Source organism: Tursiops truncatus, chromosome 11, assembly GCF_011762595.2.
Source record: "Tursiops truncatus isolate mTurTru1 chromosome 11, mTurTru1.mat.Y, whole genome shotgun sequence".
Classification (NCBI taxonomy): domain Eukaryota; kingdom Metazoa; phylum Chordata; class Mammalia; order Artiodactyla; family Delphinidae; genus Tursiops; species Tursiops truncatus.
The window spans coordinates 9,684,321-9,711,767 of NC_047044.1; the positions used below are offsets into that span (position 1 = coordinate 9,684,321).

Below are 27,447 nucleotides of genomic sequence, written 5' to 3' on the forward strand. Positions count from 1 at the left end.
CCGTAAGTTTATGTCTTTTGCCAAATTTGGGAGGTTTTTCCATTTTTTTTTTGGTAGCACACTCTCCTTTCGTTTTAGGACTTTGATGAGACAATGTTAGACCTGTTGATATTGTCCCATAGGTCCCTGAGGCTCTGTTCATTTTTTCTGGTCTTTTGTGTCTACACTGTTCAGATTGTGTATGTAATAAAAATACAGATTTGATCTTTGTCCCCAGGTCCTGGCACAGAGCTCCTAAAACCCTTGGGATTTCCTGAGTGATGGGAATGTCTTTTGTTATTCATTATTAGCATCTTCCAGCCACACCTGAGTATATCCTAATATAGTGACCCAGGTTGGGGCCTTAGGTAGCTTCAGGATATGACCCAGAAAGACCAAAACATGAGGGACTTCCCTGGTGGGCCAGTGGTTAAAAATCCACCTTCCAATGCAGGGGACACGGGTTTGATCCCTGGTCAGGGAACTAAGATCCCACATGCCGCAGGGCAACTAAGCCCGCGCACCACAACAGCTGAGCATGTGGGCCACAACTATAGAGCCTGCGTGCTCTGCCCACACACCACAACTAGAGAGGAGCCCATGCCCTGCAAGGAAGAGCCCGCGCACCACAGCGGAGGATCCCGCGTGCCGCAACGAAGACCCAAGGCAGCCAAAAATAAAAATAAATATTAAAAAAAACACAAGACCAAACATGATATGAGGGTGGGAACTTTCAGCCTCACCCCTCCCAGCCTCCAGGGAGGAGAGAGAGACTGGAGACTGAGTTATAGAAACTCCTGAACAATGTGATTTGGTGAACTGCCAGGTCGCTGAACACACTGATGTGCTGGGAAGGTGATGTGCCTGAAGAGGGCATGGAAGGTCCGTGCTCCAGCCCACATACCGTGCCCTATGTCTCTCTTCCATTTAGTTGTTCCTGAGTCGTGTCTTTTATACTAAACCTGTAATAGTAAGCATAGCACTTTCCTGAGTTCCATGAGCCATTCTACTGAATTATTGAACCCAAGGGGGTCATGGGAACCCCCCAATTTATAGTTAGCTAGATAGAAGTATGGGTGGCATTTGACACTGGTGCTTGAAGTGGGGACAGTCTTGTTGGATTGAGTCTTTTAACTAGTGGGATCTGACACTAATTCCAGGTAGATTTGGAATTGAATTAAATTGTTAGACACCCAGTTTATTTCAGAGAATTGGAGAACTGGTGTGGAAAACCACACGTATGATATTAGAAAACACACAAATTGGATAATTTTTATTGATCTGTCTTCAAGTTCATTGTCTCCTTCCTCCATCACCTCCGCTCTGGTATTGATCCAATCCAGTGAATTTTTTATTTCAATTATCGTATTTTTCAGTTGTAAAATTTCTATTCAGTTCTCTGTCATAGCTTCTATTTCTCTACTGAGACTTTCTATTTTTTCATTTCTTTCAGAAGTATTCACCCTTACTGCTTAAAGCACTGTTATAATAGCTGCCTTAAAGCCTTTGTCTGATGATTTCAACATCTGAGTCATTTCAGGATTGGTGACGCCGATTGTCTTTCTTCCTTGAGAATTTTTCAGATTATTCTGCTTCTTTGTAGGTTGAGTAATTCTGGATTCTATTCTGGATATTTTGAATATTTTGAGTCTTGTTTAAATGTATGAAGCATGTTGGAGTGTTTTGTTTCCTTTGTTTTAGCAGGCAATTCACCCAGTTAGGCTCAGGTCATAAGTTTTGTAGATTGTGGTTTCAATGTTAGTTCAGTTTTCAAAACTTTTGCAGTGCTATTTTGATCTGTCCTAGATGTGTGCTACCCGGGGACCACATTTGAGACTTGAGAAGTGATCTTCCCTGTAGTTCAGTTCTCAAAGCCATCTGTTTAGGGTCAGACACACATTTATATGTGCAGCTCAGGGGTGAGCACATGCATCCGTACCCAATTATTTAGGATTCCTTTCTTGAGCTCTCTCCTCTCTGTAATTTCCCCCATATATACATATACAGAGAGAGGGAGAATTTTTAGCAGTTCCTTACTGCAGTTCTCTTGGTAAGTGCCCTTGGTTTTCTATGAATGTCTTTATTTCATCTTTCTTCTTAAAGGATAGTTTTGCTGGGTATACACATTTACCTTAATGCTTTGGTGATTTCATTCCACTGTCATCTTCTAGCTTCCATTGTTACTGTTGAGAACTCTGCAGTCATTCTAATTGTTGTCTGTTTATAGATAATCTGTTGTTTCTCTCTGCCTGTCTTTAAGATATGCTCTATTAACCTTCTACAGAAGAACCATAACTTTATGCAAGAGTTGGATATTTTTTTCTGTTTTAATCACAACACCTTTCCTGATTCTGCTTAGCATTTTTAAAGCCTTTAGGCTCCTTCTTCCTTATTCTGGGACCATACTGTATTGTACAGAGAATTCTGTCATGGCACATTAGTTAGTGTTACACTTATCATTTACCTGTCTTTTTTTCTTACTAAGCTGTGAGTTCCTTGAAGATAGTCTACTTCCAGCACCTAGCACGGGCCCAGCACATAGTTAGGCTCAGCAAAATGTTGGATGGATGGATAGAAGGATGGGCAGATAGATTAGTAAATGGACAAATGTATGGCCACAAGTGTACATCTGGCTAAAATGCAAGTGAAATTCTATGAATTTACCTGAGTGACTTCCTCTAGCATCTCCCAATGATCTGAATATACCCAGGCATTTTCACATTAATAGAAAGCTGAGGTCTACCATATGCTCTTTCTCATCATAGCTGAGAAGCCCTATTGATCATTTTTTGTCCATATTGCATTGACAGAGCATAATTATCAGACTCTGGTCTTGAGGAAAGCAACACAACAAGTCAAAAGGATATCTGCGGCAAGAAAACTTGAGAATATGCTTCCTAAGCCGGTGAGCACGTGATTGCAAACTTAATAGCAGAGATGATTTAAAGGGGGCTAGGAGATCTGGCTACAAGAGCTAGCTCTGTGAAGATGTCAGGGTAAGAACTGGGGTATTTCTGATTGTAGACTTGGGTGAAACAGTAAGGAAATCTCGTAAGGGTAATTACTGACTGAGGTAGGCACAAGTTGAGTGAGAATCTTGCCTGGATTTCTCCAGGATTTAAATTACTTGCTTGAAACTCAAGAGCCTGGGTGTAATGGAAAGAGAAGAGTCTCAGTTTTCTACTCTATGAAATGGGGACAATAATTCCTAGGTCCTGGTGTTCTTATGAGGTTTACCTGAGGTAGTGATGATAATTAACATGTAATGAACACTTACTCACTACATGTCAGGTGCTATACTAAACCTGTGCATACAGTGTATTTTATTTTACTGTTACAGTCGTTTGAGATCATTACTCCTGCTTTTCTTCAGTTTATTAGTGAGGAAAGTGATGCTCAGAGCAGGTAACTAATTTGTCCAAATTCACAAAGCAAATAAGTGGTAAAGCCAAGACTTGCACGCAGATCTGCCTGACTCTGAGCCTGAGCTCTTACCCTCTGAGCTTTGCCACCAGCACAGCCCCCAGAACACAAGAGGCGAAGGATTACGGTGTGTTCTCTCCTCTTCTCCTCCCCTCCTGCAAATCTTCCCTACAAACCTCGGTGCATGGTAGTTTATATCAATGGCAAGTTCAGTCTTATGTAGTGGGAAGAGGCCCTTAGGACCCTGAACAGGGCAAGAGGCTTTGGGGCTTCCCCAAGCCACCAACTAGCAAGGAAGTCAGGCCATAGAATTTGGATCAAGTATAGCAAGTATTGTAGACAATTTCTTTCTTTCCTTCTTTCTTTCTTTTTTTTTTTTTTTTCTTTTTTTTGGCTGCGCCGTGAAGCTTGCAGAATCTTAGTTCCCCGACCAGAGATTGAACCCAAGTCCTAGCCATTGGACCACCAGGGAATTCCCTGTAGAAGATTTCTTCAATGTTCTTCGTTTCTCCATAATTATTCCACTGCCTATTTCCCCTCAGCATTTAGCAGTGAAACTTTTGAGAAGTAGCAGGGCCTGGTGGAAAAGACAGACAGACGTGAGTTCAAATCTTGGTGCTGCATCTATCTCCTCAGCTGTGTTACTTGAGTGAGTTGTTTAACTCTACTGACCTTCTTCTGTAAAATGGGGGAAATAAAGCCCAGCAGTGTTACGGTGCTTACCGCTGACGAGGATCGTGGGGCTGCTCTAGAGATAGAGACAAGGAGAGGAGTAGTCACGTCCTACTCTGGGATCTGTCCTGGTGGGGTGGTGAAGCCCAGCAGTTAGAGTGGATAGTGGCAGAGTTTAACAGGAGTGGAAAGCAGCTGAATGGCCTGGCGGACACATGGAAGGGAGATGCGTCAGTGAGCTATTCACCGGGGGTGGGGGTGGGGGGCCTTCTGGATGTTCCTGACAGAAGAGCCAACACGTGACTCTACCACTTTAAGAAGCACAGCACTGATACAATCTGCTGCCCATTCTTTTTTTTTTTTTTTTTGCGGTAGGCGGGCCTCTCACCGTTGTGGCCTCTCCCGCTGCGGAGCACGGGCTCCGGACACGCAGGCTCAGCGGCCATGGCCCACGGGCCCAGCCGCCCCGCGGCATGTGGGATCCTCCCAGACCGGGGCACGAACCCGTGTTCCCTGCATCGGCAGGCGGATCCTCAACCACTGCGCCACCAGGGAAGCCCTATTTATTTATTTATTATTATTATTTTTTAATACCATAGTTTTTATTGAAAAAATTTTTGCCTGTGGTAAAACCAAACAGTATTAAAGGATATGTAACAAAAAGTTAATCTCTCGGGCTTCCCTGGTGGTGCAGTGGTTGAGAGTCCACCTGCTGAGGCAGGGGATGCGGGGTTCATGCCCCGGTCCGGGAAGATCCCACATGCCGCGGAGTGGCTGGGCCCGTGAGCCATGAGCGCTGGGCCTGTGTGTCCGGAGCCTGTGCTCCGCAGCGGGAGAGGCCACAACAGTGAGAGGCCCACGTACCACACACACACACACACAAAAAGTTAATCTCTCTTCCACGCCAGACCCTATGCCCCCTCCCCAGGGGCGAATCAAGTTTTTCCTTATATCCTTCTAGAAATTTCTGATGCATGTCAAGGAATATAAACCAGTTTTTTAAAACAAAAATTGGTATAATATATACACCATTTTGCACTTTGCTTTTTCAACCTAGCATATAATAGCTAACAATTATTGAATGCTTATATAGCAAACATTGTTATAAACACATCATACGTGTTAATTCATTTAATCCTCACACAACCCTAAGAGAAGTAGGTTTTATTTATTATCTCCATTTTATGGATCAGAAAACTAAGGCTCAGAAATATTCAGTATCTTGCCCAAAGTCAAATAGCTAGTAAGTGGTAGAGCTAAGATTTTTTTAAAAGCTATAATTCACATACCATAAAAATCAGCATTTTAATGTAAAATTCAGTGGTTTTTAGTATAGTCACAAGGTTCTATAATTATCACCACTATCTACTTCCAGAACATTTTTATCACCCAAAAAAGAAACCCCATACTCATTAGCAGTCACTCCCCAGCCCCCTCTCCCCGCTGCCTCTGGAAACCACTAATATAGTTTTAGTTTGTATGAATTTGACTATTCTGGACATTTCGTATAAATGGGAATCATATAATATGTGGCCTTTTGTGACTGATTTCCTTCACTTAGCATAGTGTTTTCAAGATTTATCCATGTTGTAGCACGTGTCAGTATTTCACCTTTTTTATGGCTGAATAATATTCCATTATATGACTATACCAAACTTTGTTTATCCATTTACTAGTTAATGGACATTTAGACTGTTTCCGCCTTTTGGCTATTATGAATGACATGGCTTCTATGAACATTTATGTACAAATTTTTGTGTGTACATATGTGTTCTATTCTCTTGGATATGTACTACCTAGGAGTGGCATTGTTGGGTTATATGGTAAGCCTACGTCTAACTTTTTGAGGAACTGACAAACGTTTCCACAGAGCCTGTACCATTTTACATTCCCTCCAGCAACATACAAGGGTTGCAATTTCTCCACATCCTTGCCAACACTTATTTTCCATTCTTTTTGGTATAGTTATCCTAGCTGGTATGAAGTAGTATCTCATTGTGGTTTTCACTTCCGTTTCCCTAATGACTAATGATACTGAGCATCTTTTCATGTGCTTATTGGCCAGTTGTATATCTTCTTTAGAGAAATGTCTGTTCAAATCCTTTGCCCATTTTTAGATTAAGTTTTTGTCTTTTTGTTGTTGAGTTGTAAGAGTAGAGCCAGGATTTTAACCCAAGCAGTGTGACTCCAGACCCCATGTTCTAAATCAGACTCTGTACTGATTTCAACATATCTTAGAGAGTATTCCGAATGAAAGCACATACAGAGCTATCACAATCTTATTTCTTGGTTGCACCTGTATTCTATAATTCATTAACCATTTTCCTATTCGTGGACATGTATGTGCTCCCAGTCTTTGCTATTATAAACACTGCTGTCTTGAACATCTCGGTATTTGTGTGTTTCTTGTCTCATATGTACAAGTATACATGTAGGAAGAATTCCTAGAAGTAGAATTCCTAAATCAATTGTATATCTTGAATTGCTCTCCAAAGAAGTTGTACCAATTTCTATTCTCACCAGCAGCATGTGAGAGACTATCCACGTACCTTTGCCAATGTTGTACATTATCAAATTACTTGTTGCCGTTGCGATGAGGGGAAAATGCTATGTTATAATTGTTTCAATATTAACTATTTAATTATAAGTGAAGTTAAATCTATTTCCCTATAGTTATAATCCTTTGGAATTTCTATTTCCGTGAAATGCCTCTTCATGTCCTTTGGTTTTGTTTTTGTTTTTTTCTATTCTTAGTAGAACTATTTCTGTTTCTAAGGTTCTTAGTCTTCTGCTCATTTTTGATTTGCAGAAGCTCAATTCTTAGTCATATATTTGGCAAAAAATGTTTCCTATTTAACCTTTTTACTTTAATTACGGTATTTTATTCTAGAAAATTGAAAATTTTATACAGACATGTTTATTGGTCATCTCTTTTACGGCTTCTGGATTTCATTTCCTACTAAGAAAGATCTTTACCACTCCAAGATCTTATGAAACATTCTCTCCCATTTTTTTCCCCAATGTTTTTATATTATCACCTTTTTTTTTTTTTTTTTTTTTTTTGGCGGTACGCGGGCCTCTCCCTTTGCGGAGCACGGGTTCCGGACGCGCAGGCCCAGCAGCCATGGCTCACGGGCCCAGCCACCCCGCGGCATGTGGGATCTTCCCGGACCGGGGCACGAACCCGCGTCCCCTGCATCAGCAGGCAGACTCCCAACCACTGCGCCACCAGGGAAGCCCTATTATCACCTATTTTTAATAAAAAACTTTACTCGCATAACCCAGACGTCACCAGCGGTTACTCTGCTCCTTTGAATTGAATTAAAGTTGGTTCAAGCATTTGTTATATGATTTGTTTGGAGCCTCATACCCTCCCCCAAATATCTGAACTCTGGGGACTTATGTCTTCTGTGGCACCGAGCTCCTCTTCTGTCCTGCATGTGCTGTGCACGTACCACCTCTTCCCTTGATTTTCACAAAAACTGCTCACACAAGGCCTGTGTGGGTGTGTTGTGTATATAGAAAACTTTACTAAGTTTAGAGAGGTGGGAAGAAGGGGGACCATATCACAGTAATGCAAAGACCTTTCATGTGTGTTGCCCTTCTTAAAATCCTTTAGTCATCCCACAGTTTGCAAGACCATCCTCTAGAGTCGTGTGCCCTTTCCTCCCTCTTCTTTCCCCAAACTCCTGCTCACCTCCAATGTAGAGCAATGCAGCTCTCACTCTGCCTTTGGCTCTAATCTTTGTTTTCCTGAGAAAGGACAGTCCCCTCCCTCTGGTGTATTCTGGTACTAGCGAAGTCAGTTTTTTGCCATCCCTCTACACTAGGAATAGAAGGAGACCTCGGTAACTTGATAAAGTCATTAGCATCAAAGAACCTACAGAACAGTGGGACAGTGGAGGTGTCTGGCTTAACACCAGGATCAAGCAAAGGACACCCATCATTCCACCTCCCTTTGAAGTTGTTTCGAATCAGGGCATCCAACTTCAGGGCTCCCTTACCTCCCTAGGCCTCGAAGGATTTTCCTTACTTTCTTACAAGCTCCTTCATTCATTTAAAAGGATTTTTAAATATTTTTCTAGCATTTTTTAGGTGTTTTGTCATGAGTGTAGGATATTCTATTAAATTTTAATGGCATACACTGAAGACCTGGCAATTTCACTTCTAAGAATCTATCCTGTAGAAATGTTCATACAAGGCCATCCCTTACAGCATTAATCTGTACCAGCAAAAACTGAGGAAAATTAACATTTCAGTAGATAAATAGGTAAACTGTGAAATGTTCATAATGCAGATACTCTGTTGCTGTTAAGACAGATTTATACCTTATCATATGAAAGAATGAAAGTCAACAATGTCTAAAATTAATAAATCAAGAAAATACTATAGGCAATATATTTAGATACTGGTGAGTGAGAAATTAAAGTAATAAAACATGGTGTATAGTATGATTCTGTTTTTATTTTTGAAATACATTTTTGGTATAAAGTCATTATGTGCTTATAAAAAGGTTTGGAAGGATACACGGAAAAACATTAATAGTATTTATTCCTAGAAAATGCAAGTGAGGTTGGAGACTCATCTTCTACTATATACATTTATACGTTGTATGAATTTTTCACAAAGAACATAAATTTATTTTGTAAAAAAATAAACAAATAAATGTTTTCCCTCTCAGAGATAGCAGAAAAGGATATGTAAATGTCAAAACAAAGAACTTTTTAAAAAGATATACAACTGGCCCAGAATAAGGAGGAGGATGGTCCCACTTCAGATGGTCCCATCTAACATGTGTTCAGGGAGAGGGACCAGGCCGGAGAGAAAGAGGGTCCAGGAGTCACTGAAGGCACTGAAGATGTTTAGGTTGGAGAAGGCAAGACTTAGAGAAGATGTGAGGGCTCTCCTCAATTTTTTTTTTTTTTTTTTTTTTTTTTTTTGACCACGCTCTGCGGCTTGCAGGATCTTAGTTCCCCGACCAGGGATTGAACCTGGGCCCGGCAGTGAAAGCTCAGAGTCCTAACCACTGGACCGCCAGGGAATTCCCTCCTCAAATATTTTAAGGACTGTTATGTAACACACAGTCTGGAGGGAGATGGGTTGGAATTACAGAGAGTCAGATTTTTATCTAGAGGAAGAAGGAACTTCATAGGAGTCCAAGCTGCTGTCATTTTAAACCAGCTCTACCCTCCGGCTTGGCTGCAGACTGTCTCCTGGTTCCTGTTCCACTCTGGCTCTCAAACCATGTCATTCCTCTTGCCAGGTCTCTGATGCCAACCCCTTTACTCTAGCTTCTGCTCTGCTTTCTACCTGCCTCTTGGAGCTGAGGTTCCAGAATGACTCTCCTCTTGCCTAGTGGCTTGTCTTTGCCCAGTGCTATGGCCCTGAGCCAGCCCTTTCCCTGGGAGGAGAAACCGGATGCTTACTGACAGTGGAACTGGATGTTTCAGGAGGGAGTGTATTCCTTGTTTCCAGAGTTAGGGAAGCAAAAATGGGCAAGTACCTACTGAGAATATTATTGAAATGATGTGTATCAGTTGGGATTCTTTGCTTACAAGTAACAAAATATGCCAACTTGAGCAAACACTGCAAGAACATTGAGTAGCTAGCTGAACAGTGTGAAAATCGGTCCAGGGACCAGGAGGAGAATCAAGGCAGTTGCAACCCTTGAACCAGCTTTTCAAGGTGACATCTCTGGTATGGTTGAACCCCCATGTGTTTTCAGTCTATATTTCACCCCACTCAGGACTCAAAATCCCAGAAACCGGAGTTTTGATTGACCAAGCTTATCCCATGTGCTCTGGCTCTAACTGGGTGGATGAGAGAAAGGCTCTGGCTGGCAGAGCCTACAAAGGCTTCCAAGCCTCGCTCCTGTGGCTCACATGGGGAGCAAGACATTTGATTTAAAGTCCTTCAAGCAGTAGAGGGCAAGTAAACTCCCCCAAACACACAAGAATTGGGGGTTGTTAGCAGAAGGAGAATGGGTACTGGGCAACTGAAAGAACAGCACTTGAATAAATGTGGAACTAGATTAGTGGTTCTAGATCTTTGGACTTTTCTAGACTTGGAAAAACTTTTTTTTTTTTCACTAAATAAGTTCATTTAAACAAAATGACTGCTATCTGGTATCATCATCATTTCATAAAAGAAAGGTCATTAATATAAAAAAAGTAGAAAGACAATCTCAGAATAAAAGAGAGTCCATAAGTGAATAAATTTCCTTTAGGTCATGGAATTCCCTGTTGGTGCAGTGGTTAGGACTCCGTGCTTCCACTGTAGGGGCACAAGTTCGATCCCTGGTCAGGGAACTAAGATCCTACAAGCTGCGTGGCGGTAGCCAAAAAAAAAAATTACTTTAGGTCAGATTTATTACAATGTTTTGTTTTTGTTTTCTTTTTGCGGTATGCGGGCTTCTCACTGTTGGGGCCTCTCCCGTTGCGGAGCACAGGCTCCGGACGCGCAGGCCCAGCGGCCATGGCTCATGGGCCCAGCCACTCCGCAGCATGTGGGATCTTCCCGGACCGGAGCACGAACCCGTGTCCCCTGCATCGGCAGGCAGACTCTCAACCACTGCGCCACCAGGGAAACCCTACTACTACCATGTATCTTTCCTTGTTTCCCTCATTTTGCTGGAGACCATTGAACACAGACTGGCCCGCATTTGGAGATGGGCTTTTAGGAATCATTGGACTAAATGATCTATAGGTGCTCTACTAACCCCAAGTTTCTGTGATTCCAGTGGGATCTTGCTATAGAATAGTGGTTCTCAACTGGGGACAGTTTTGCACCCTAGGAGACATTTGGCCATGCCTGGAGACATTTCTGGTTGTCACAGCTGGGGGTGAGGGGTAGAGTACTACTAGCATCTCTTGGGTAGAGACCACGGAGGCCACTCGATGTCCTGCAATGCACAGGACAGTCTCCCACAACAAATCTGGCCCCAAATGTCAAAGTGCCAAGGTTGAGAGACCCTGCTATCCATAGAGGAAATCTCATTAAGCAATTGAAATGAATAGGACAGAGAAGAGTGTGGTTAGGTGCCGCTGCAGCCTTCACTCGTGAGACAGAATTTTTGTCTCGTTAGATTATAACCGCTTCGTCCAAATAAAACGTATTTTTAAAAAAATACAAAAGAAGCACAGAATCACCACTGACATTTTGGAAAAAGGCAGAGGAATATAAGGAAGGGAAACAGATTACTCTCAGCCCCTGCCTGTTCTCTTTCCTGATCTCTGTTTCCTCTTGGTTGTCTATTAGCATCTCAAATACAGCACATCCAAAACAGACCTCTTGATTTTCCTGCCCTGTCAGCGTCTTCCCACATCTTCCCAGCTGGGAAACTGGCACCTAACCCTTTAGAGTCACCCTTGACTCCTGTCTTTCTCACACCTACATCGACTCCATCAGCAAATCCTGCCAATTCTGCTCTCATAGTATGTTGCAGGTTCCATCACTTCTCACCCCTCCCCATTCCCAACCCCAGCACTGCCTCAACCACCGCAGAGGCTCCCAAGTGCTCTTCTAGTGTCCACGCTTACCCACTGCAGTCATTTCTCCACACATCAGTTAAACTGATCTTTTTTTGTTTTTCATTTGTATTTTTTGGCCGTGCCACGTGGCATGTAGGATCTTAGTTCCCCAGCAGGGATTGAACCCACACTCCGTGCATCGAAATCACAGAGTCTTAACCACTGGACCGCCAGGAAAGTCCCAGTTAAAGGGATCTTTAGAAAAAATTAATCAGATGTGCCCCAGCTCAAAACCTTCCAGTGGCTTCCATCACACTTCGAAAATCCTAACTTCTTCCTGTCGCCCAAAGACCCTGCTCCTTCTTCAGCCTCATCATTTGTTCTCATTTGAGCCGTGCAGGCCTGGTTTCTGTCCCTCAGCCACACCAAGCTCCTGTCTGCCTTGGGGTCTCCTGCACTTGCTGTCCCCTTTGCCTGGAACATCGCCCAGATCTTCCTTCCATCATTCAGGGTCTGCCGCGATCACTCCTCCTCAGGGCAGTCCTCCCTGACCTCCCCATGGAAAAGATCCCTCTCCTCCCCAGTCTCCCATCCCACCACCCACACCCCCTGCCCTACTTGATTCTTACCTAAAGCCCTTATTATTCCATAGTATCATGTTGATTTGTTTATTGTTTTTCTCTCAGCTATGATACAAGCTCCGTGAGGGCTGGAATTCGTCTTATTCTTGGCTGAAAGGCCAGTGTCTAGATCAGTGTGTATACGCAGTAGTCACCCAGTAAATATTTGCTGAACGAATTGCTAACATTTTGGTAACTACACTTCTAGTCTCTTAGCTACCTTTTTTTTTGGTTGATTGATTTCATATGATTATATTCATTTTATATAAAATATATAATATTATCTACCTAATTTTGTATCTTGATTTTTAAAATTACTGTTATATCTGAAACAATGTCTTAGTACCAACTCTTCATAAACAATTTAATAGTGGCGTACTGTTGCTTTGGGTAGAGATGTCAACAGCTCCTTGAACATTTAGGTGGTTGTAACCTTTTGCTGTAGTAATTGTCACTGCAGTAAACATTATAGTGCCTGACTCTGTTTTTCTTGTGGGTAATTTCCTTAGGATAGCATCCTAAAACTGGAGTTACTAGATAAAGGATATGAGTACCTTTACATTTCTTAATATGTGCTGTAAAAATGATAATATCCTTTATTTTGTTTCCTATCTCTTTCCTACTCAGTCTTACCCTGCCTGCAAAAGCCCTGAGATGACTTCAAACCTCTTCAACATTTATGGGAAGAGCCCTCTGATTGTGTACTTCCTCCTGAACTACGCCTCTCTGCAGCAGCCTGGCAGAGACGTGTTGATGGTCAGGAGGGAAAAAACCAAGACCATCCCATATCCTTTCCACCGTGGGCTGGGCACACATTACTCCAGGCCCCTGCTTCCTCTTCCCAGAAGCAGGGGTGAAGAGACAGGCATCCAGCCCTTAGCACAGCACCTGCCACATAGTAGGGGCCCATCAAGGGTGACCACTGTTACGAGCCTACGGGTCGGAATCTTGCTCATTTTAATTCCAAATCTGCCTCGTGCACTGGCTGAGTGGGACCCTGGGCAAGTCGAATTTCCCTGTGTGCAATAATCTCTTCCTTTCTACCAGAAAGAATGGACTACTTAGGGACTCTAACATATTTTGCAACTCAGTAATGCCTCCTAGATGCTCACTGGCCCCACAGTGTATATTGATCAGGAATTTTGGTGTCTAGGGGTATGTTTCTTCCAGCACCCTCCTCACACACACCCCTCCCCAGACCCATCAGCAAATTCTTGGCCCTCATGACATTTATCCTAAAAATATGGTAAAAAGCTCAGATCTTAAGAAAACAGGTGTGATATGCGTTGGTGTCCTGAGTCTTAACAGTTTACCGTAGAGGGTCAGAACATGGAATCAAATAGACCTGGATTTAGGAACCAACTCACCTGCTCACCAGCTGAGTGATCTTAGACAAGTGCCAGCTTCTCTCTGAGCCTCATTTTTTTCATCTATAAGATGGAGATGAGAGTACCCGCCTCATAGAGTTGTGATGCAGAGAACAGGCACAACACCAGTAAAGGCTTAGTTAGCATAGTGCCCGGCAGGTAACAAATGATTGAACGTTACCTATCAGCGTACAGCGCCCCATAAGGAGGAGCTTTCATAATGAAGTAGGTAGGACTTAACTCGTGCCCTACAGCACTTCATACCCACAAGCGTATTTATATATCTGTAGGCAGAGATTAACAACACACAATTCATAGTACTTTATTGTTTATAAAACGCTTTCCCTTATATCACCTCACTGTGCTGTAAAGACAGTGTAGTGTAGTAGAAGGAGCCTGGGTTGGGGATACACAGCCCCGGATTTGCGTCCCAGCTCAGCAACCCACTGGCTTTAAGATCTCATGTGCACAGCGTAACCTCTAAGCTCAATATCTTTATCAACTCATTCCTAAAGTGAGGATGGTTATACCAAATCAGTAGCGTTGTGACCAGGATTAAATGGCATACAGCTGGCACTAAAAAAAAATAGTGACTATCATTATCATCATTAACATCATCTAAGGTAGGTGCTATCTATTTTATAGGTAAGGAAATGGAGACGCAGAGGGTGACATAGATTGTCTGATGTCCCACAGCTCGTGATGAGTGTGGCTGAGATTCTGACCAGTTCAGAAGGGGTGGAGGGGTGGCGAAGGTAGAGAGAACTTTTCAACATACAAACCTGAGACGGGGAATGAGGACTGGGCCTGAGAGGAAAGGAAAGTTGGAATCCCTTCCTGTTCACCACTGTGATAAGAGAGTAAGAATTTTAGATGGTAGTCTAAAACAAGCACTTCCTAGCCCTTCCATCAGCAGGAGGGGAGAAAGACTTTATTAAAAGATGGGGAATGGCCTAGCCATGGAGAGGAGAGCTTCTCTCCTTCCCAAGCAGGCCATGGAGTGGTTTCCTGCTCAGATTTCCAGAACCAGGTCGGTTTCCCCATCCTGCTATCACACCCACCTCCTCCCCGTGTACTGGACACATCCCACTAATAATAATGCTGAGTCAATACCAACTGACAGTGTGGGGTTTTCCTCGACATGAAAGCCACTGAGTCCACCCTGACATACGCTGAGGTCATCAGGCTGACCCTGAGCAACATGAAGAAGCGGAGGGACGACCTCCACCAGCTGAACCAGTTTCACTGGAGTGAGTGGAATCATTTCAATGCGTACCTGGAGGAGCTGCACAACAACTTCCTCAGGTATTTAAGGGGCCTTCAGGGGAAGAGGCGTGGTTTCAGCATTTGTCTATGACAACACATCACACTAATTTGTAACTGGGGTCCAGCCCTGTAATGACCTGTGAAGCGCATTCAGCTCTCTTGTGGTCAGAATGTAAACCCCACGATAACAGAGGCCGGATATTTTCGTAAAGTTATTTTTTTCCTAACTACAAAAACATTTATGCTCAATGAAAACAAACAAAGAACCTGGAAAAGCACCTACAGGTACACATTGCCAACATTTTTCTATAAATTCTTCCAATCTTTTTTCCTGGACACATACATCTGGATCTCTAAACAAAAGTAGTAATCGTGCTGTCAGACGGTTTTTAGACTTCCCCCCCATTAGCAGCATATTATGAACATTTTCCTGTGCCTTCTCCCTCTTCAATATTTTTATTATATTTAGAAAATTTTCAGACCTTTCAGAAAAGTTTAAAGGACAGTGCCATGGACACCATTATGCCCCCACTGCGTTTACCAATTATTCACACTTTGCCACATTTTTCCTTCTCTCTCTAATAATTAGGTCAAATAAAAATTTCCCCAATCGTGCCCAAAGTGCCATTTTTGGTTTTACTTGCTGCTCCAGGATCCATTCAAGGATCCAATACCTGGAGGTGTTGTATTTCGACGTTCTCTCTTTGGTGTCTTTTAGTCTATGATAGTGCCCTGGCCCCCAGCTTTGTTATTATTATTATAATTATTTTTTATGACATGGACTTTCTTGAAAAGCTCAAGCCACGTTCTGGATTTTTCTGATTATTTCTTCGGGGTATCATTTAACTTGTTCCAATTGATCTCATATTTCCCTATAAGATGGACATTGGATCTGTACTAGAGGACTGATTAGATTCAGGTTAAGTCTTTTTGCCAAGAATACTTCACAGAGACCTTGTAAATTCCTGTTACACCTCATTAGGAGAAACTTAATGTCAGGTTGCCCCGCTGCTTATTTAAGGTGTCTCTGCCAGAGCTCTCCATTGTAAGCCTACATTTTTGCCTTTCTAATTAGTCAGCAGTGAATGGTGTGATTCTTTGAGACTGTGAATATGCTATCCCAACAACATTCATCCAGTGGTTTTAACATCCATCCACGGTCTTTGCCTGAATCCGTTGTTACCTTTGGGGCCGCAAAATAGTGATTTTCTACGTCTACTATTCCTCCTGCTTTTATTAGCTGGCTTTTTTTTTTTTTTTTTTTTTTGGTAAAAAGGAGCTCACCTTCTTTTTACACTCTTTGTCTCACATGTCTTCTCTTCCTGCCCCCATAACTCTTTCATGTGGCCACCGTGAAAGAGAAGCTTGAGAAGTATCTGAGAAAGGAGAAGGAGATTTGCATGACTGGATTAGACCAGAACTGGTCACTTTGTTATCCAAAACAAAACTGGATTCAGTTTGCAGGGGAGAAAGGGGGAAATTGCTATTGGCTAGACAGCCATCTATATCTGCCATAATATGAGAGAAAGAAAAATACGAACTCATAGATAAATACTTTGTTATGCGAAGTGATACAATGAAGTTATTTCTAAAATGTGCTGGGACACAGACAAACAACACACACACACACACTTGTTAAGCACCAGCACAGAAATGCAGTTCAGCCTAAACTTTCATCAAAAGATGATTGGTTAAATAAACTATCAAACGTCCGTACTCTGCAGTCAAAAAAATGGTGATGTTGATCTATTTCTATTTTACAAGGAAAGATGGTCACAACATATTAATGGCCCCCAAATCACGTTATAAAATGGTGTGTATAGATAGGCACAGTTGTTTATCCTTATTTTACAGATGTGGAAGCTGAGGTCAAAGGACAGAACCTTAGAGGGCAACTGCATATGTGGGAGAGGATAGAGTATGGGGCAGAGGGAGAAGGAATGACCAGAAGGAAGGAGGAGAGCTTATATATAAAGGCAGACCAACAGAGAATGAAGCTGAGAGAAGAAGCGGAAGTAGTAATTAGCAGTGTGAGTGCCAGACACAGAAACTTGGGGCTGAGACAGGTTTGGTGCTTTGGTAGAGAGAGCAGTCAGACACTAGAACATGGGACATTAAGGGGAAGGTATGAGTCCCCATGTGGGGGTGGGAGGGGGGAGTAACTAGGAGGCAGAGGAACAAAATTCTGAATCAAAAGGCAAGATTGGATGGTAACAGGGCTGTTTAAAAATAAGGTGGAAGACTCAAGCCTATATGAAGAGGGAGAGATTGGAGGTGCAGGTGAGGGAGGAGAAGGTCATGGTGGGTTAAGGGAGAGCACACAGGAATTGCTGTTTAGGGTTCTTTGCTTCTGCCTCTGTTACTGTAGTTCATTATGCTGTTTGTTCTGTAGTTCATTGTCCCAGCAAATATTTTCAGCACCTTCTATGCACCAGGCATTTTATTTTGTTTACAAGACATTGTTTTGTAATGTCTGTCTCTTCCAATAGTTGTAACAGTTCTTGAGGGTGGGACCCATGAATGGCAGAGGCTACAGCCAGAATATAGGCTTTTTCACTTACTAGCTCTATGATATTTGATCTGTCACATAGGTCATTTAGCTTCAGTTTCTTTGTTGATTTAATGAAGATAGTATTTCCTACTTTGTAGGGTTGTATTGATCAAATAAAATAAGGCATGTAAAGCCTTTTCATAACCAAGCCCACAGTAAATGATTGTATAAATTAGAATTAGATTTGGCTTCAAGTGACAGAAGAGCACAAAATAGTGGCTAAAACAAGATACAAATCTATTTCTCTCATTTAAAAGGAGTCCAGTAGATATGGCAGTTCACAGTGTCAGGGGTCCAAGCTCCTTTTATCTTATTGCTCCATAATCCTCAGCTTCATGTTCCAATATGGCTGCTCAAGCTCCAGCCATCAGGTCCACATTCCAGCCAGTAGGAAGGAAGATGGACTTCCTCCTGGAATTCACAAATATACCTTCCATTTTCATTCCATTTGCCAGAACTTAGCCCCATAGCCACACCCAGCTGTGGCATTAACAAGGCAAAAATAGTTTAGGGTTAACATTAAATTCATATAGAATATTCAAGATTAAGCCTACAGAGGGAATTCCCTGGTGGTCCGGTGGTTAGAACTCCGCTTTCACTGCCAGGTTCAATTCCTGGTTGGGGAACTAAGATCCCTCAAGCCAAATGGCGTGGCCGGAAAAAAAAAACAACACAAAACAAATTAAGCCTACAGAATATTTATTTGAGAAATATATAAGGAAATCCTTTTTTAATAATGACATCCTTATCAGGTGAATTATAGTAAAGATTTTTTAAGTCAGGAGAAACTTTGTAATTATGTGTTAGCAATTACATTGCCAAATACATCCACTTTTTGTTAGATAAGGTATTATCAAGAAACTCAGCATGGCTTCTATTAATAAAGTGATTCTCCAAGTTTTGTCTCCAGAAAAAACTGGTGGCCTTAAAATACATCCATGTTGTTAGACATCAGGGCAGGGCTACCCTTGGGAAAGTAGGGTATGACTGAGCAGGGGTATGAGGGGGCTTCTAGGGGGCTGGCAACGTTCTGTTTCTTGGTCTGGGAGCTGGTTACATGGACGTGCTCAGCACATGAAATCTCCCTGAGGCGCATATTTAGAGTTTGTGCACGCTTTGGTATGTATGTTATACTTCAAGAAACTTTTAAAAAATGGTGACCATCTGCATCTACCAATTTAAAGGACACACAGAGCTCAGAGGACCTTGTCAAGCACTCCAGGGATGCAATTGACAAATCCAGAATGGGAAATTCTGTAGGACAAATAACCTGGTTTCTTCAGGACATAAAAAGCAAGGAAAATAAAAGAGGGAGGAGGTGCTGTTATTGTTTAGAAGATACTGGAGAGATATATTAATCAAAACATTGTTTGGATCCTGACTTAAATCAACCGCTTGAGATAATTATCTCAATTATGAAATAACTGGGGAAATTTGAACACTGACTTGGTTTTAGATGATATTAAGACATTCCTTTTATTGGTATATTCCCTTTTTTAAAGACATGATAATAGTTTTGTAGTTATGTTTTGAGAATCATGTCTTAAAGAGGTACATAATGAAGTGTTTATGGATGAAATGACATGGTGTCTGGGATGTGCCTTAAAATAACCCACTTGGGATGGGAGGCAAGGGAAGTAACAGATGAATCAAGACTGACTTCAGATTGATAACTAATAAAGCAAGGTAATGGGTAAATGATGTTAATTATACAATTTTCTTTACTTTTATAAATGTTTAAATTTTTGAACACTATCTTTTTTTTTTTTTTAATGGTGGCCGTAACAAGATCAAAAGGTGACAAATGCCCCTGTGGAATAGTATTGATACTTGTAGGGGGGCTAGGACTCTTTTGGGACATCAATTACCACTTGTTCCCCTAATGTAGCGTATCAGCTGGGAGCACTGCCATTGACCTTGGACAGACCAAAGCTGTAGGAACAGCTCTGTTTCACCCTCAGTATGATTTAGGTCCATCGTTTAGCCCATGTGAGGCTTGGATACCTCATCTACAAAACAGGGACACTACTCACAGAGTAGTTGTGTAGGTTAAAGGAGATGTCGAGCTTAGTGCCTGGCTCACAGGAAGGGCTCAGAAAATGACGGCTATTGGAGGTAATATGTGTGACCCCCACACCATGAAGAGTGCAGGGGCCAAAACAGCACTGGGCCTTGGAGTTGGAAAGTTTGCCACTGGGGAGGCCTAGCGAGCGGTCTCCCTTAGAAAAGGCGATCCAGCAGCTGTTTTGCTGGGGTCTCTGCTCTAGGTGGAGGAAGAGCCTAGCTGGCACATGCAGATGGAGCTGTACAATGAAGGAGCGGGGTCAGTTGCTGCTGCAGAACTTAGTTTCCTTGTGAGTCCAGAGCCCTGATCCTTAAACTTGTATGGGGGCAAAGCACCCGCAATTCAAAATGCCCTTTGCAGAGTTTTATGAAACGTTTCAACATATGATTCTCTCATACAAGCTAAAGATGCTTCCACTAGTGGAAAATAGGAGCCTAAGACATGTATAGACTTCAACAAATCAAGAGACGACAATATAGAAAATATTATCAAGGAATTACGACCAAGTTTTCCTGTTAGAAAATGTCATCACAGCAAGGACAAATGCAGGTTGCTGCTTGTTCTTTGTCTCTCCACTGCAAGCAGACGCAGGCTTCAAAAGGTTAAGAAAAAGTTGTGGCAGAAGATGCCAAAAATGAGAATTTTGTGTCAACACAATTTTTTCCTTTGACTTGGGGAAAGACCCTCACTGTTGGAATAACCACTGGTTTAGGCCAAGTTCAACACTGGTTTCTTAACACCAGTCTTTCTACATCTATTCTGCAGCAGCAGAGAAGTATATGACAGCGTCTTAATTCACTTCAATGTATATTTATTGTTTTTTGGCTGCCTTGAATGTCCATAACCTGCTTCTTCATCGAGTGGAGGTCCACTCACATTTCACAGATCAGCTGGTATATTTTCCAGCTCAGCATTTCCGTTGAGTACCCCAAACGTATCTGAACGTGCTCCACTGAAAACCTTCTCCTATAATAACAGCAGCAGCAGCAGCATTAATTGAACACTTCCTATGTACCAGGCACTGTGCTAATCGCTTGACCTATGGTAACTGAATTAATCCTCACCACTACCGTAGGTTCTATTACATTACCATGTTGAGATGAGTACACTGGCAAGGAGAGGTTAAGTAACTTGCCCAAGAGCACACAGCAAATGGCAGAGCCCCAAATTGAATTCAGCCTGCCCTCAAGCTCATGCTTCAGCTTTCTCTCAGGTCGTTGGTTTTCCTCACCTGTCTTCCTAATTTGAGTATGATCCATTGAGTCAGGGACCACATCTTATTCCCCTGTGTCCCCCAGGGCTATATGACTCCCAGCACATAGCAGGGGCTCAGTGACTGAGTTGCTGCGGCGCAATCAGCTTTCTGCTTCAGTCAGTTGCTCCTGACAGATGTAATGAATGAATTGGTAAATATTTGCCTCTCTTTTCATGTGAAAATAGAGTGAAACGATAACGCTGACTCTTTAGTCTTTTTCCATGTGTCTTTGTGATTTTCCCCACAGGGAGATGAAGAATATTGATCAAAGAGCAAAAGACAAAAAACAGGCGAACCACATGTTCATCCAGCCTTCAACCTTCATTGAGGACTCCCCTGAAAAGAAATCTAGAAGAAGCCATCAGAGGGAGATTGCGTTTCTTTTGAGGTTTGTTTGAACGAAGACCATGGGAAAAGTAGAAATGTGAACACTTTAGGAATTCTTAATACGTGGAAAAGTATACATAAAAGTCCACTCGCTTTTATGTGTTAGTCACTCAACTCTCACTTTATTTTTATTATTATTAATGGTAGTAGTAAGAGCTACCAATGACTTTGTACTTCCTCTATGCCAAGCATTTGTACTTTACAAAGTGTATTATGGGTCAGAGCTCATACGTTGCAAGTGCCAGGAACCCAGCTCAAACCAGCTTGAGTGGAAGGAACATCTCTGTGGCTTCAGTAACTGGGAAGAGGCCACATTCAGGCTGGCTGCAGCCACGATGGACTTAAGGGCTCAATGATATTTTCAGATTCTCTCCCTTTCTTTCTTGACCCTCTTTGCCTCTGTGTGCTGGCTTGCTTTTCAAGCTGCCCCTGCCCTCAAAGAAAGAAAGAGGGCCAAGAACAGCCCCAACCCTATGTCCTTCTAAGTGCATGACCTAAAAGGAAGAGAGACACCCTCTCCCAGCCTCCATAAACCAAGCCTCAATAAAAGTCTCTGATGGTGTTGCCAAAAGCTCAGCCTCTGTACACTGGTGCCAAACTGAATCTCTGAGACAGTGTTGGGTAAAGTAGAAAATAAGAGATTTATTGCTTTGTCAGGCAAAGGAGGACACAGAGGGCTCCTGCCCTCGAAACTGTGTGTCCCAACCCGGGAGGATTTGATGAGGAGTTTTATAGCAGTAGTTCAAGGGCAGGGTTGCTGACAAGATTAGGGTGTGTGCAGGGCCTGCACTCCCTTAATCTCATCTCAGGTCTCCTAATCTTGATGAGCTTCTCTGGTCCCTTTAGTCTTGCCTCAGCTGGTTTCTTGTCTGCTCTTCTGACCTTTGGAACTCAGGGAAAGTCATGGAGGCTGGAGTCTTGCCTACAAGAAAGAGGGGACAAAAAGGCTTTTGTGTCCAGGAGCCCCACAGGGCCCTTCTCGGTTTCAATGGCTCTGCTTGGTTCATGGTTCCACACATCCCTTCTGAACCAACACTGTGTTCAGGAAGAAGCAGTGCTATTACCAGCCAGACCTGACCGTCCCTGCAGCCTGAGAGAACAAGGCAAAGTCAGTGACATGGGGTAGAATTGGTGAGATGCCATCAGACAAAAACAACATGCGCAGTTTATTTGTATCTCAACAAAACCCCATTAGATAGCATAACACCCATTTTACTGAATAGAAAACTGAGGCACAGAGAAGCCAAGTAAACATTGACTGAAGACCTACTATGCCAGGCACTAAGGATACAAAGAAATAAGTTAAAGTTCTTGCCCTCAAGGGCTCATAGTATAGAAGAAGGAAAAAGATATGGAAATAGATAACATGCAACAAATTGCATAGGTCCTGAGAGAGGACTTCAAAAGAGAACAGAGTAGGGAGCAGTCAGTTCTTTATATTTGCTAGGCAAGGGGGGAGGGGAAGAATGGGCTGGAACTCTAGGCAGAGAGATGTTCAAGCCAATTTGCAGAGCTAAAAGTTACCAGACTGCAATTGGGTCTGGCTGATTAGAGAGTGAGGGAGAGTTGAGGCAATGAGGGGCATCAGAGGGTCTCACATGCCACCTTCTAGATTCTACCATCCTGTAGTGCATAGGCATCCAAGAGTCTACAGAAATTATAATTTTCAATTCTGGAATTTACATCCATTATTCTAAATAACATGCTTACATATGCATTTCTTGATTTCCTTTTAGACGTTATCTGTTGATAAGGTTTTCCAGATTGTTAAAAGCTATCAAAAACCAAGCAGCATCATTTTCCATATTCTCAAATGTACCATATATATTCTATGTATATCATATTAATATATTCTGTTAGGTAACGTGATCATAACCAGGACAGATGCAGTTAGCTGCTTGTCCTTTTTCTCTCCATTGCAAGCAGATGTAGACTCCTAAGGTTAAGAAAAGGTTGTGGCAGAAGATCCTGAAAGTGAGAATATATTCTGATAATTTCTTCTTCATTTTTTTAATATTGGAGTTCTCCTTCTCAGGCCCTCATCCTCCTCCAGTCTGGACTGGTGTGCTCAAGGTCTGCTCTCAGTTATCATTTTGGGGCTTCTTTTCACCATTATCCTAGGGCTTCCCTTAGTCAACTTCACTTTGTTGGAGTCTCCCAGGTCACATGTCTTTCTCTTTCTTGTTTACTCATTTTGCTGGAGCACATCTTCTAGTAACTCTCAAGGGAAAGGTACGTAGAAAGTTTTTTTAGTCTTTACATGTCCAAAATGACTTTGCTCTTGATTAATATTTGACAAATGTTTTGCTGGGAATAAAATTCTAAGTTCAAAGTCAATATTCCACAGGAATTTGAAAACATTTTTTTTCCTACTTTCTAGTTTGGCTGTTGAAAAATTTGATGCCGTTCTGATTCCTATGGTCACCTCCACCCTCCCCACCCCCAACCCCCATGGGAATTTTTAAGATATTGTCTTTCTCCCTATTATTCTGATGTTTCACAATCATGTGCCTTGGTATGACTCTTTTTCTTAATATGTTTCATTGGGATTGGGAAGCCTTCTCAAACTGGAGAGTAGTGTCCTTCAATTCTGAGAATTTTTCTTTTATTATTTCTTTGGTAATTTTCTTCCCTTTATTTTCTTAGCTCTGTTTTTCTGGAGCTGTTATACTCAGTTGTTACACCTCCTGGACTGATTCTCTAATTTTCTTATTTTTATTCTCCTCTTGGCATCTGTGTGAATTTCTGTCCTACTTTCGAGAGGAGTCTCTACATTTTATCCTCCAATGACTTCTTTTAATTTTTAGAATTCTACTGTAGTATTAATTTCCTAGAGTGAGGTCTTATATTTTGGTTGTTCCTTTCTCATAGCATTCTATACTTTTTCATGGGTGCAATATTTTCATCTATTACTGAGAACATTAATCTTTATTTTTAAAGTTTCTGACCCCCATATTATTTCTGTGGGTTCCTTTTCTTGGGTACCTTTACATTTTTTGGCTGTTTTCTTGTTTTGAACTCTCACCTTTGAACTCTCATCATTTATTTGGCTGCGCTGGGTCTTAGTTGCGGCACGTGGGAATCTTTTTTTTTTTTTTTTAGTTGCGGCATGCGGGATCTTTAATTGTGGCACGAGAACTCTTAGTTTTAGGTTCACTCTTAGTTGCAGCATGTGGGATCTAGTTCCCTGACCAGGGATGGAACCTCGGCCCCCTGCACTGGGAGCGCAGTCTTAGCCATTGGACTACCAGGGAAGTCCCCTGGGCTGTCTTTAGATTTAGGGGTGAAGCTCTAAAAAGCTGACAGTGGAAGTTGGTATCAGTGGTCATGGCTTCTCAGTTGGTTGGCTCTCTTTTTTTTCATGATCAGGAAGCAAGCCAGCTTTCTCATTTGAGAGACTCTCCAATATCAGCCATTCAGTTTCTTAGGAGAAGAATCCTCCAATCATTTGCCTGTGGGACATATGCCTGGCTAATGGCATTCTGGAAACAGAGGAAAGGAAAGGGGGGTAAAGATCCTGCATTTGGTAGAGCCAACTTCCGCTTAACTGTTTTTATTTTCTACTAATCTACTATGCCCAAGACTGTAGCCTCTTTATTTTAATTTCCCCAGAAAGAAAAACGAAAGCACAAGAAAAACTTCCAATTTTCATTTGACTCTCAGAACAATTCTTTGATGTAATATATAAATTAGGATTTTATTTAGTCATATATAACAGAAAAATTAGAAATAACAATGGCCCAAAGGTTGATTCTCACATATAAAAGAAGTCTGAAGGTAGATGATATAGCCTGATACGGTGTTTCACGGGCTTCAGGGAGCCAGGTTCCACCATCCTAGCCCTTGGTATCCTTCCTCTGGGACTTCCGTGTTCCACCAAGACGGCTGCTGGAGTTCCAGGCAACCTGTCTGTTTTCCAGACCAGATACTATAAGAAGGAAGGGAAGAAGGGGGCTAATGTCATTCTCAATCTCTGTCTCTCGGTCCCTCTCTCTCTCTTTCTTTAAATGTATTTTTAGAGGAGTTTTAGGTTCACAGGAAAATTAAGAGTAAGGTACAGATGTTTCCCATGCACTCTTGCCCCACCACGTTGCAGAGCCACCCCCATTATGGACTTTCCCCACCAGAGTGGTATATTTGTTACAACTGATGAACCCACAGTGACACATCATAATCACTCAAAGTCCATAATTTATGTTAGAGTTCACCCTTGGTGTTATACATCCTATGAGTTAAGACAAATGTATAATGACATGTATCTATCATTATAGTTTCATACAGAGTATTTTCACTGCCCTAAAAATCCTCTGTGCTACTCTTATTCATCCCTCCCTTCATCAAAACCCTGACAACCACTGATCTGTTTATTGTCTCCATAGTTTTGCCTTTTCCAGAATATCATATAGATGGAATCATACAGAATACAGCCTTTTCAGATTGGCTTCTTTCACTTGGTAATATGCATTTTAGGTTCCTCCATGTCCTTTCATAGCTTGGTAGCCCATTTCTTTTTAGGACTAAATAATATTACATTATCTGGAGGTACCATAGTTTATCTGTTCACCTACCGAAGGATGTCTTGGTTGCTTCCAAGTTTTGGCGAGTATGAATAAAGCTGCTATAAATATTCATGTGCAGGGTTTTGTGTGGATGTAAGTTTTCAACTCTTTGGGTAGATACTAACGAGTGTGATTGCTGGACCCTTTGGTAAGAGTGTGTTTAGTTTTGTAAGAAACTATCAAACTGTCTTCTAAAGTGGATGTACCATTTTGCATTCCCACCAGCAATGAATGAGAGTTCCTCTTGCTCCACATTTAGTGTTGTCAGTGTTCTGGACTTTGGCCATAATAGGTGTGTAGTGGTATCTCACTGTTGTTTTAATTTGCATTTCCATGATGACGTGATGTGGAGCATGTTTTCATACGCTTATTTGCAGTCTGTATATCTTCTTTGGTGAGGTATCTGTTAAGATCTTTGGGGACTTCTCATTGTGGTGGCTTCTCTTGTTGCGGAGCACGGGCTATAGGCGCTCAGGCTTCAGTAGTCACAGCACGCAGGCTTCAGTAGTTCCGGCACGTGGGCTCAGTAGTTGTGGCGCGTGGGCTCAGTAGTTGTGACTCTTGGGCTCCAGAGCGCAGCCTCAGCAGTTGTGGCTCACAGGCTTAGTTGCTCCGCAGCATGTGGGATCTTCCCAGACCAGGGATTGAACCCGTGTCCCCTGCATTGGCAGGTGGATTCTTAACCACTGCGCTACCAGGGAAGTCCCTTTGGCCCATTTTTAAATCAAGTTTTTTATTTTCTTATCACTGAGTTTTAAGAGTTATTTGTATATTCTGGAAAACGATCTTTTATCAAGTGTGTCTTTTGCAAATATTTCCTTCCGGTTCATGGCTTGTCTTCTCATTCTCTTCACATTATCTTTTGCAGACCAGAAGTTTTTAATTTTAATAAGGTCCAGTTTATCAATTCTTTCTTTCATGCATCAAGCCTTTGATGTTATATCTAAAAGGTCATCACCAACCCCAAGGTCATTTAGATTTTCTCCTATGTTACCTTCTAGGAGTTTTATAGTTTTGCTTTTTTTTTTTTTTTTTGAGTTTTGCTCAAAATGTGTATGCTCCATTTTTGAGTTAATTTTTATGAAAGATGTAAGGTCTCTGTCTAGATTCTTTTTTTTTTTTTTTGCACGTGTATGTCCAGTTGTTTTAGCACCTTTTGTTGAGAAGACTGTCTTTGCTCCATTGTATTGCCTTTGCCCCTTTGTCAAAGATCAGTTGATTATGCTTATATGGGTCTCTTTTGGGGCTCCCTATTCTGTTCCATTGATCTCTTTGTCTGTCCTTTCACTGATATCGCACTGTTTTAATTACTGTAGCTTTATAGTAATTCTTAAAGTCAGATACTGTCAGTTCACCAGTGTTGTTTTTCCCCTGCAATATTGTGTTGTCTATGCTAGGTCTTTTACCTATCCATATAAACTTTACAAATCAGTTTGTCGATATCCACAAAATAACTTGATGGGATTTTGATTAGGGCTGCATTGAATCTACAGATCGAGTTGGGAAGAACTGACATCTTAACAATATTGTCTTTCTATCCATGAACTTGGAATATCTCTCCACTTATTTAGTTCTTATTGATTTCTTTCATCAGAGCTTTAGTAATTCTCCTCATACAGATCTTATACATATTTTGTTAGATTTATACCTAAGTGTTTCATTTTTGGGGTATTAATGTAAATGGTATTATATTTTTAATTTCAAATTCCACTTGCTCATTGCTGATATATATCAATAGGAAAGAGACTGACTTTTTAAATTTTTATTTTTATTTTTTGGGGTGCCGCACCGCACAGCTTTGGGATCTTAGTTCCCCGACCAGGGATTGAACCCA

At 41.9% G+C, this 27,447-nt stretch overlaps 1 protein-coding gene across 1 annotated transcript in view; it reads left to right on the forward strand.

The window, feature by feature from the left end:
- The window catches only part of FAM227A (family with sequence similarity 227 member A), an 89,928-nt gene that overhangs the window by 52,265 nt on the left and 10,216 nt on the right, over window positions 1–27,447 (forward strand). The window contains exons 14-17 of the mRNA XM_073789210.1: window positions 2,790–2,884; window positions 12,791–12,948; window positions 14,683–14,835; window positions 20,915–21,055. Of these exons, the coding sequence (XP_073645311.1) occupies window positions 2,790–2,884; window positions 12,791–12,948; window positions 14,683–14,835; window positions 20,915–21,055 (547 nt within the window). The remainder of the gene's footprint in view (window positions 1–2,789; window positions 2,885–12,790; window positions 12,949–14,682; window positions 14,836–20,914; window positions 21,056–27,447) is intronic.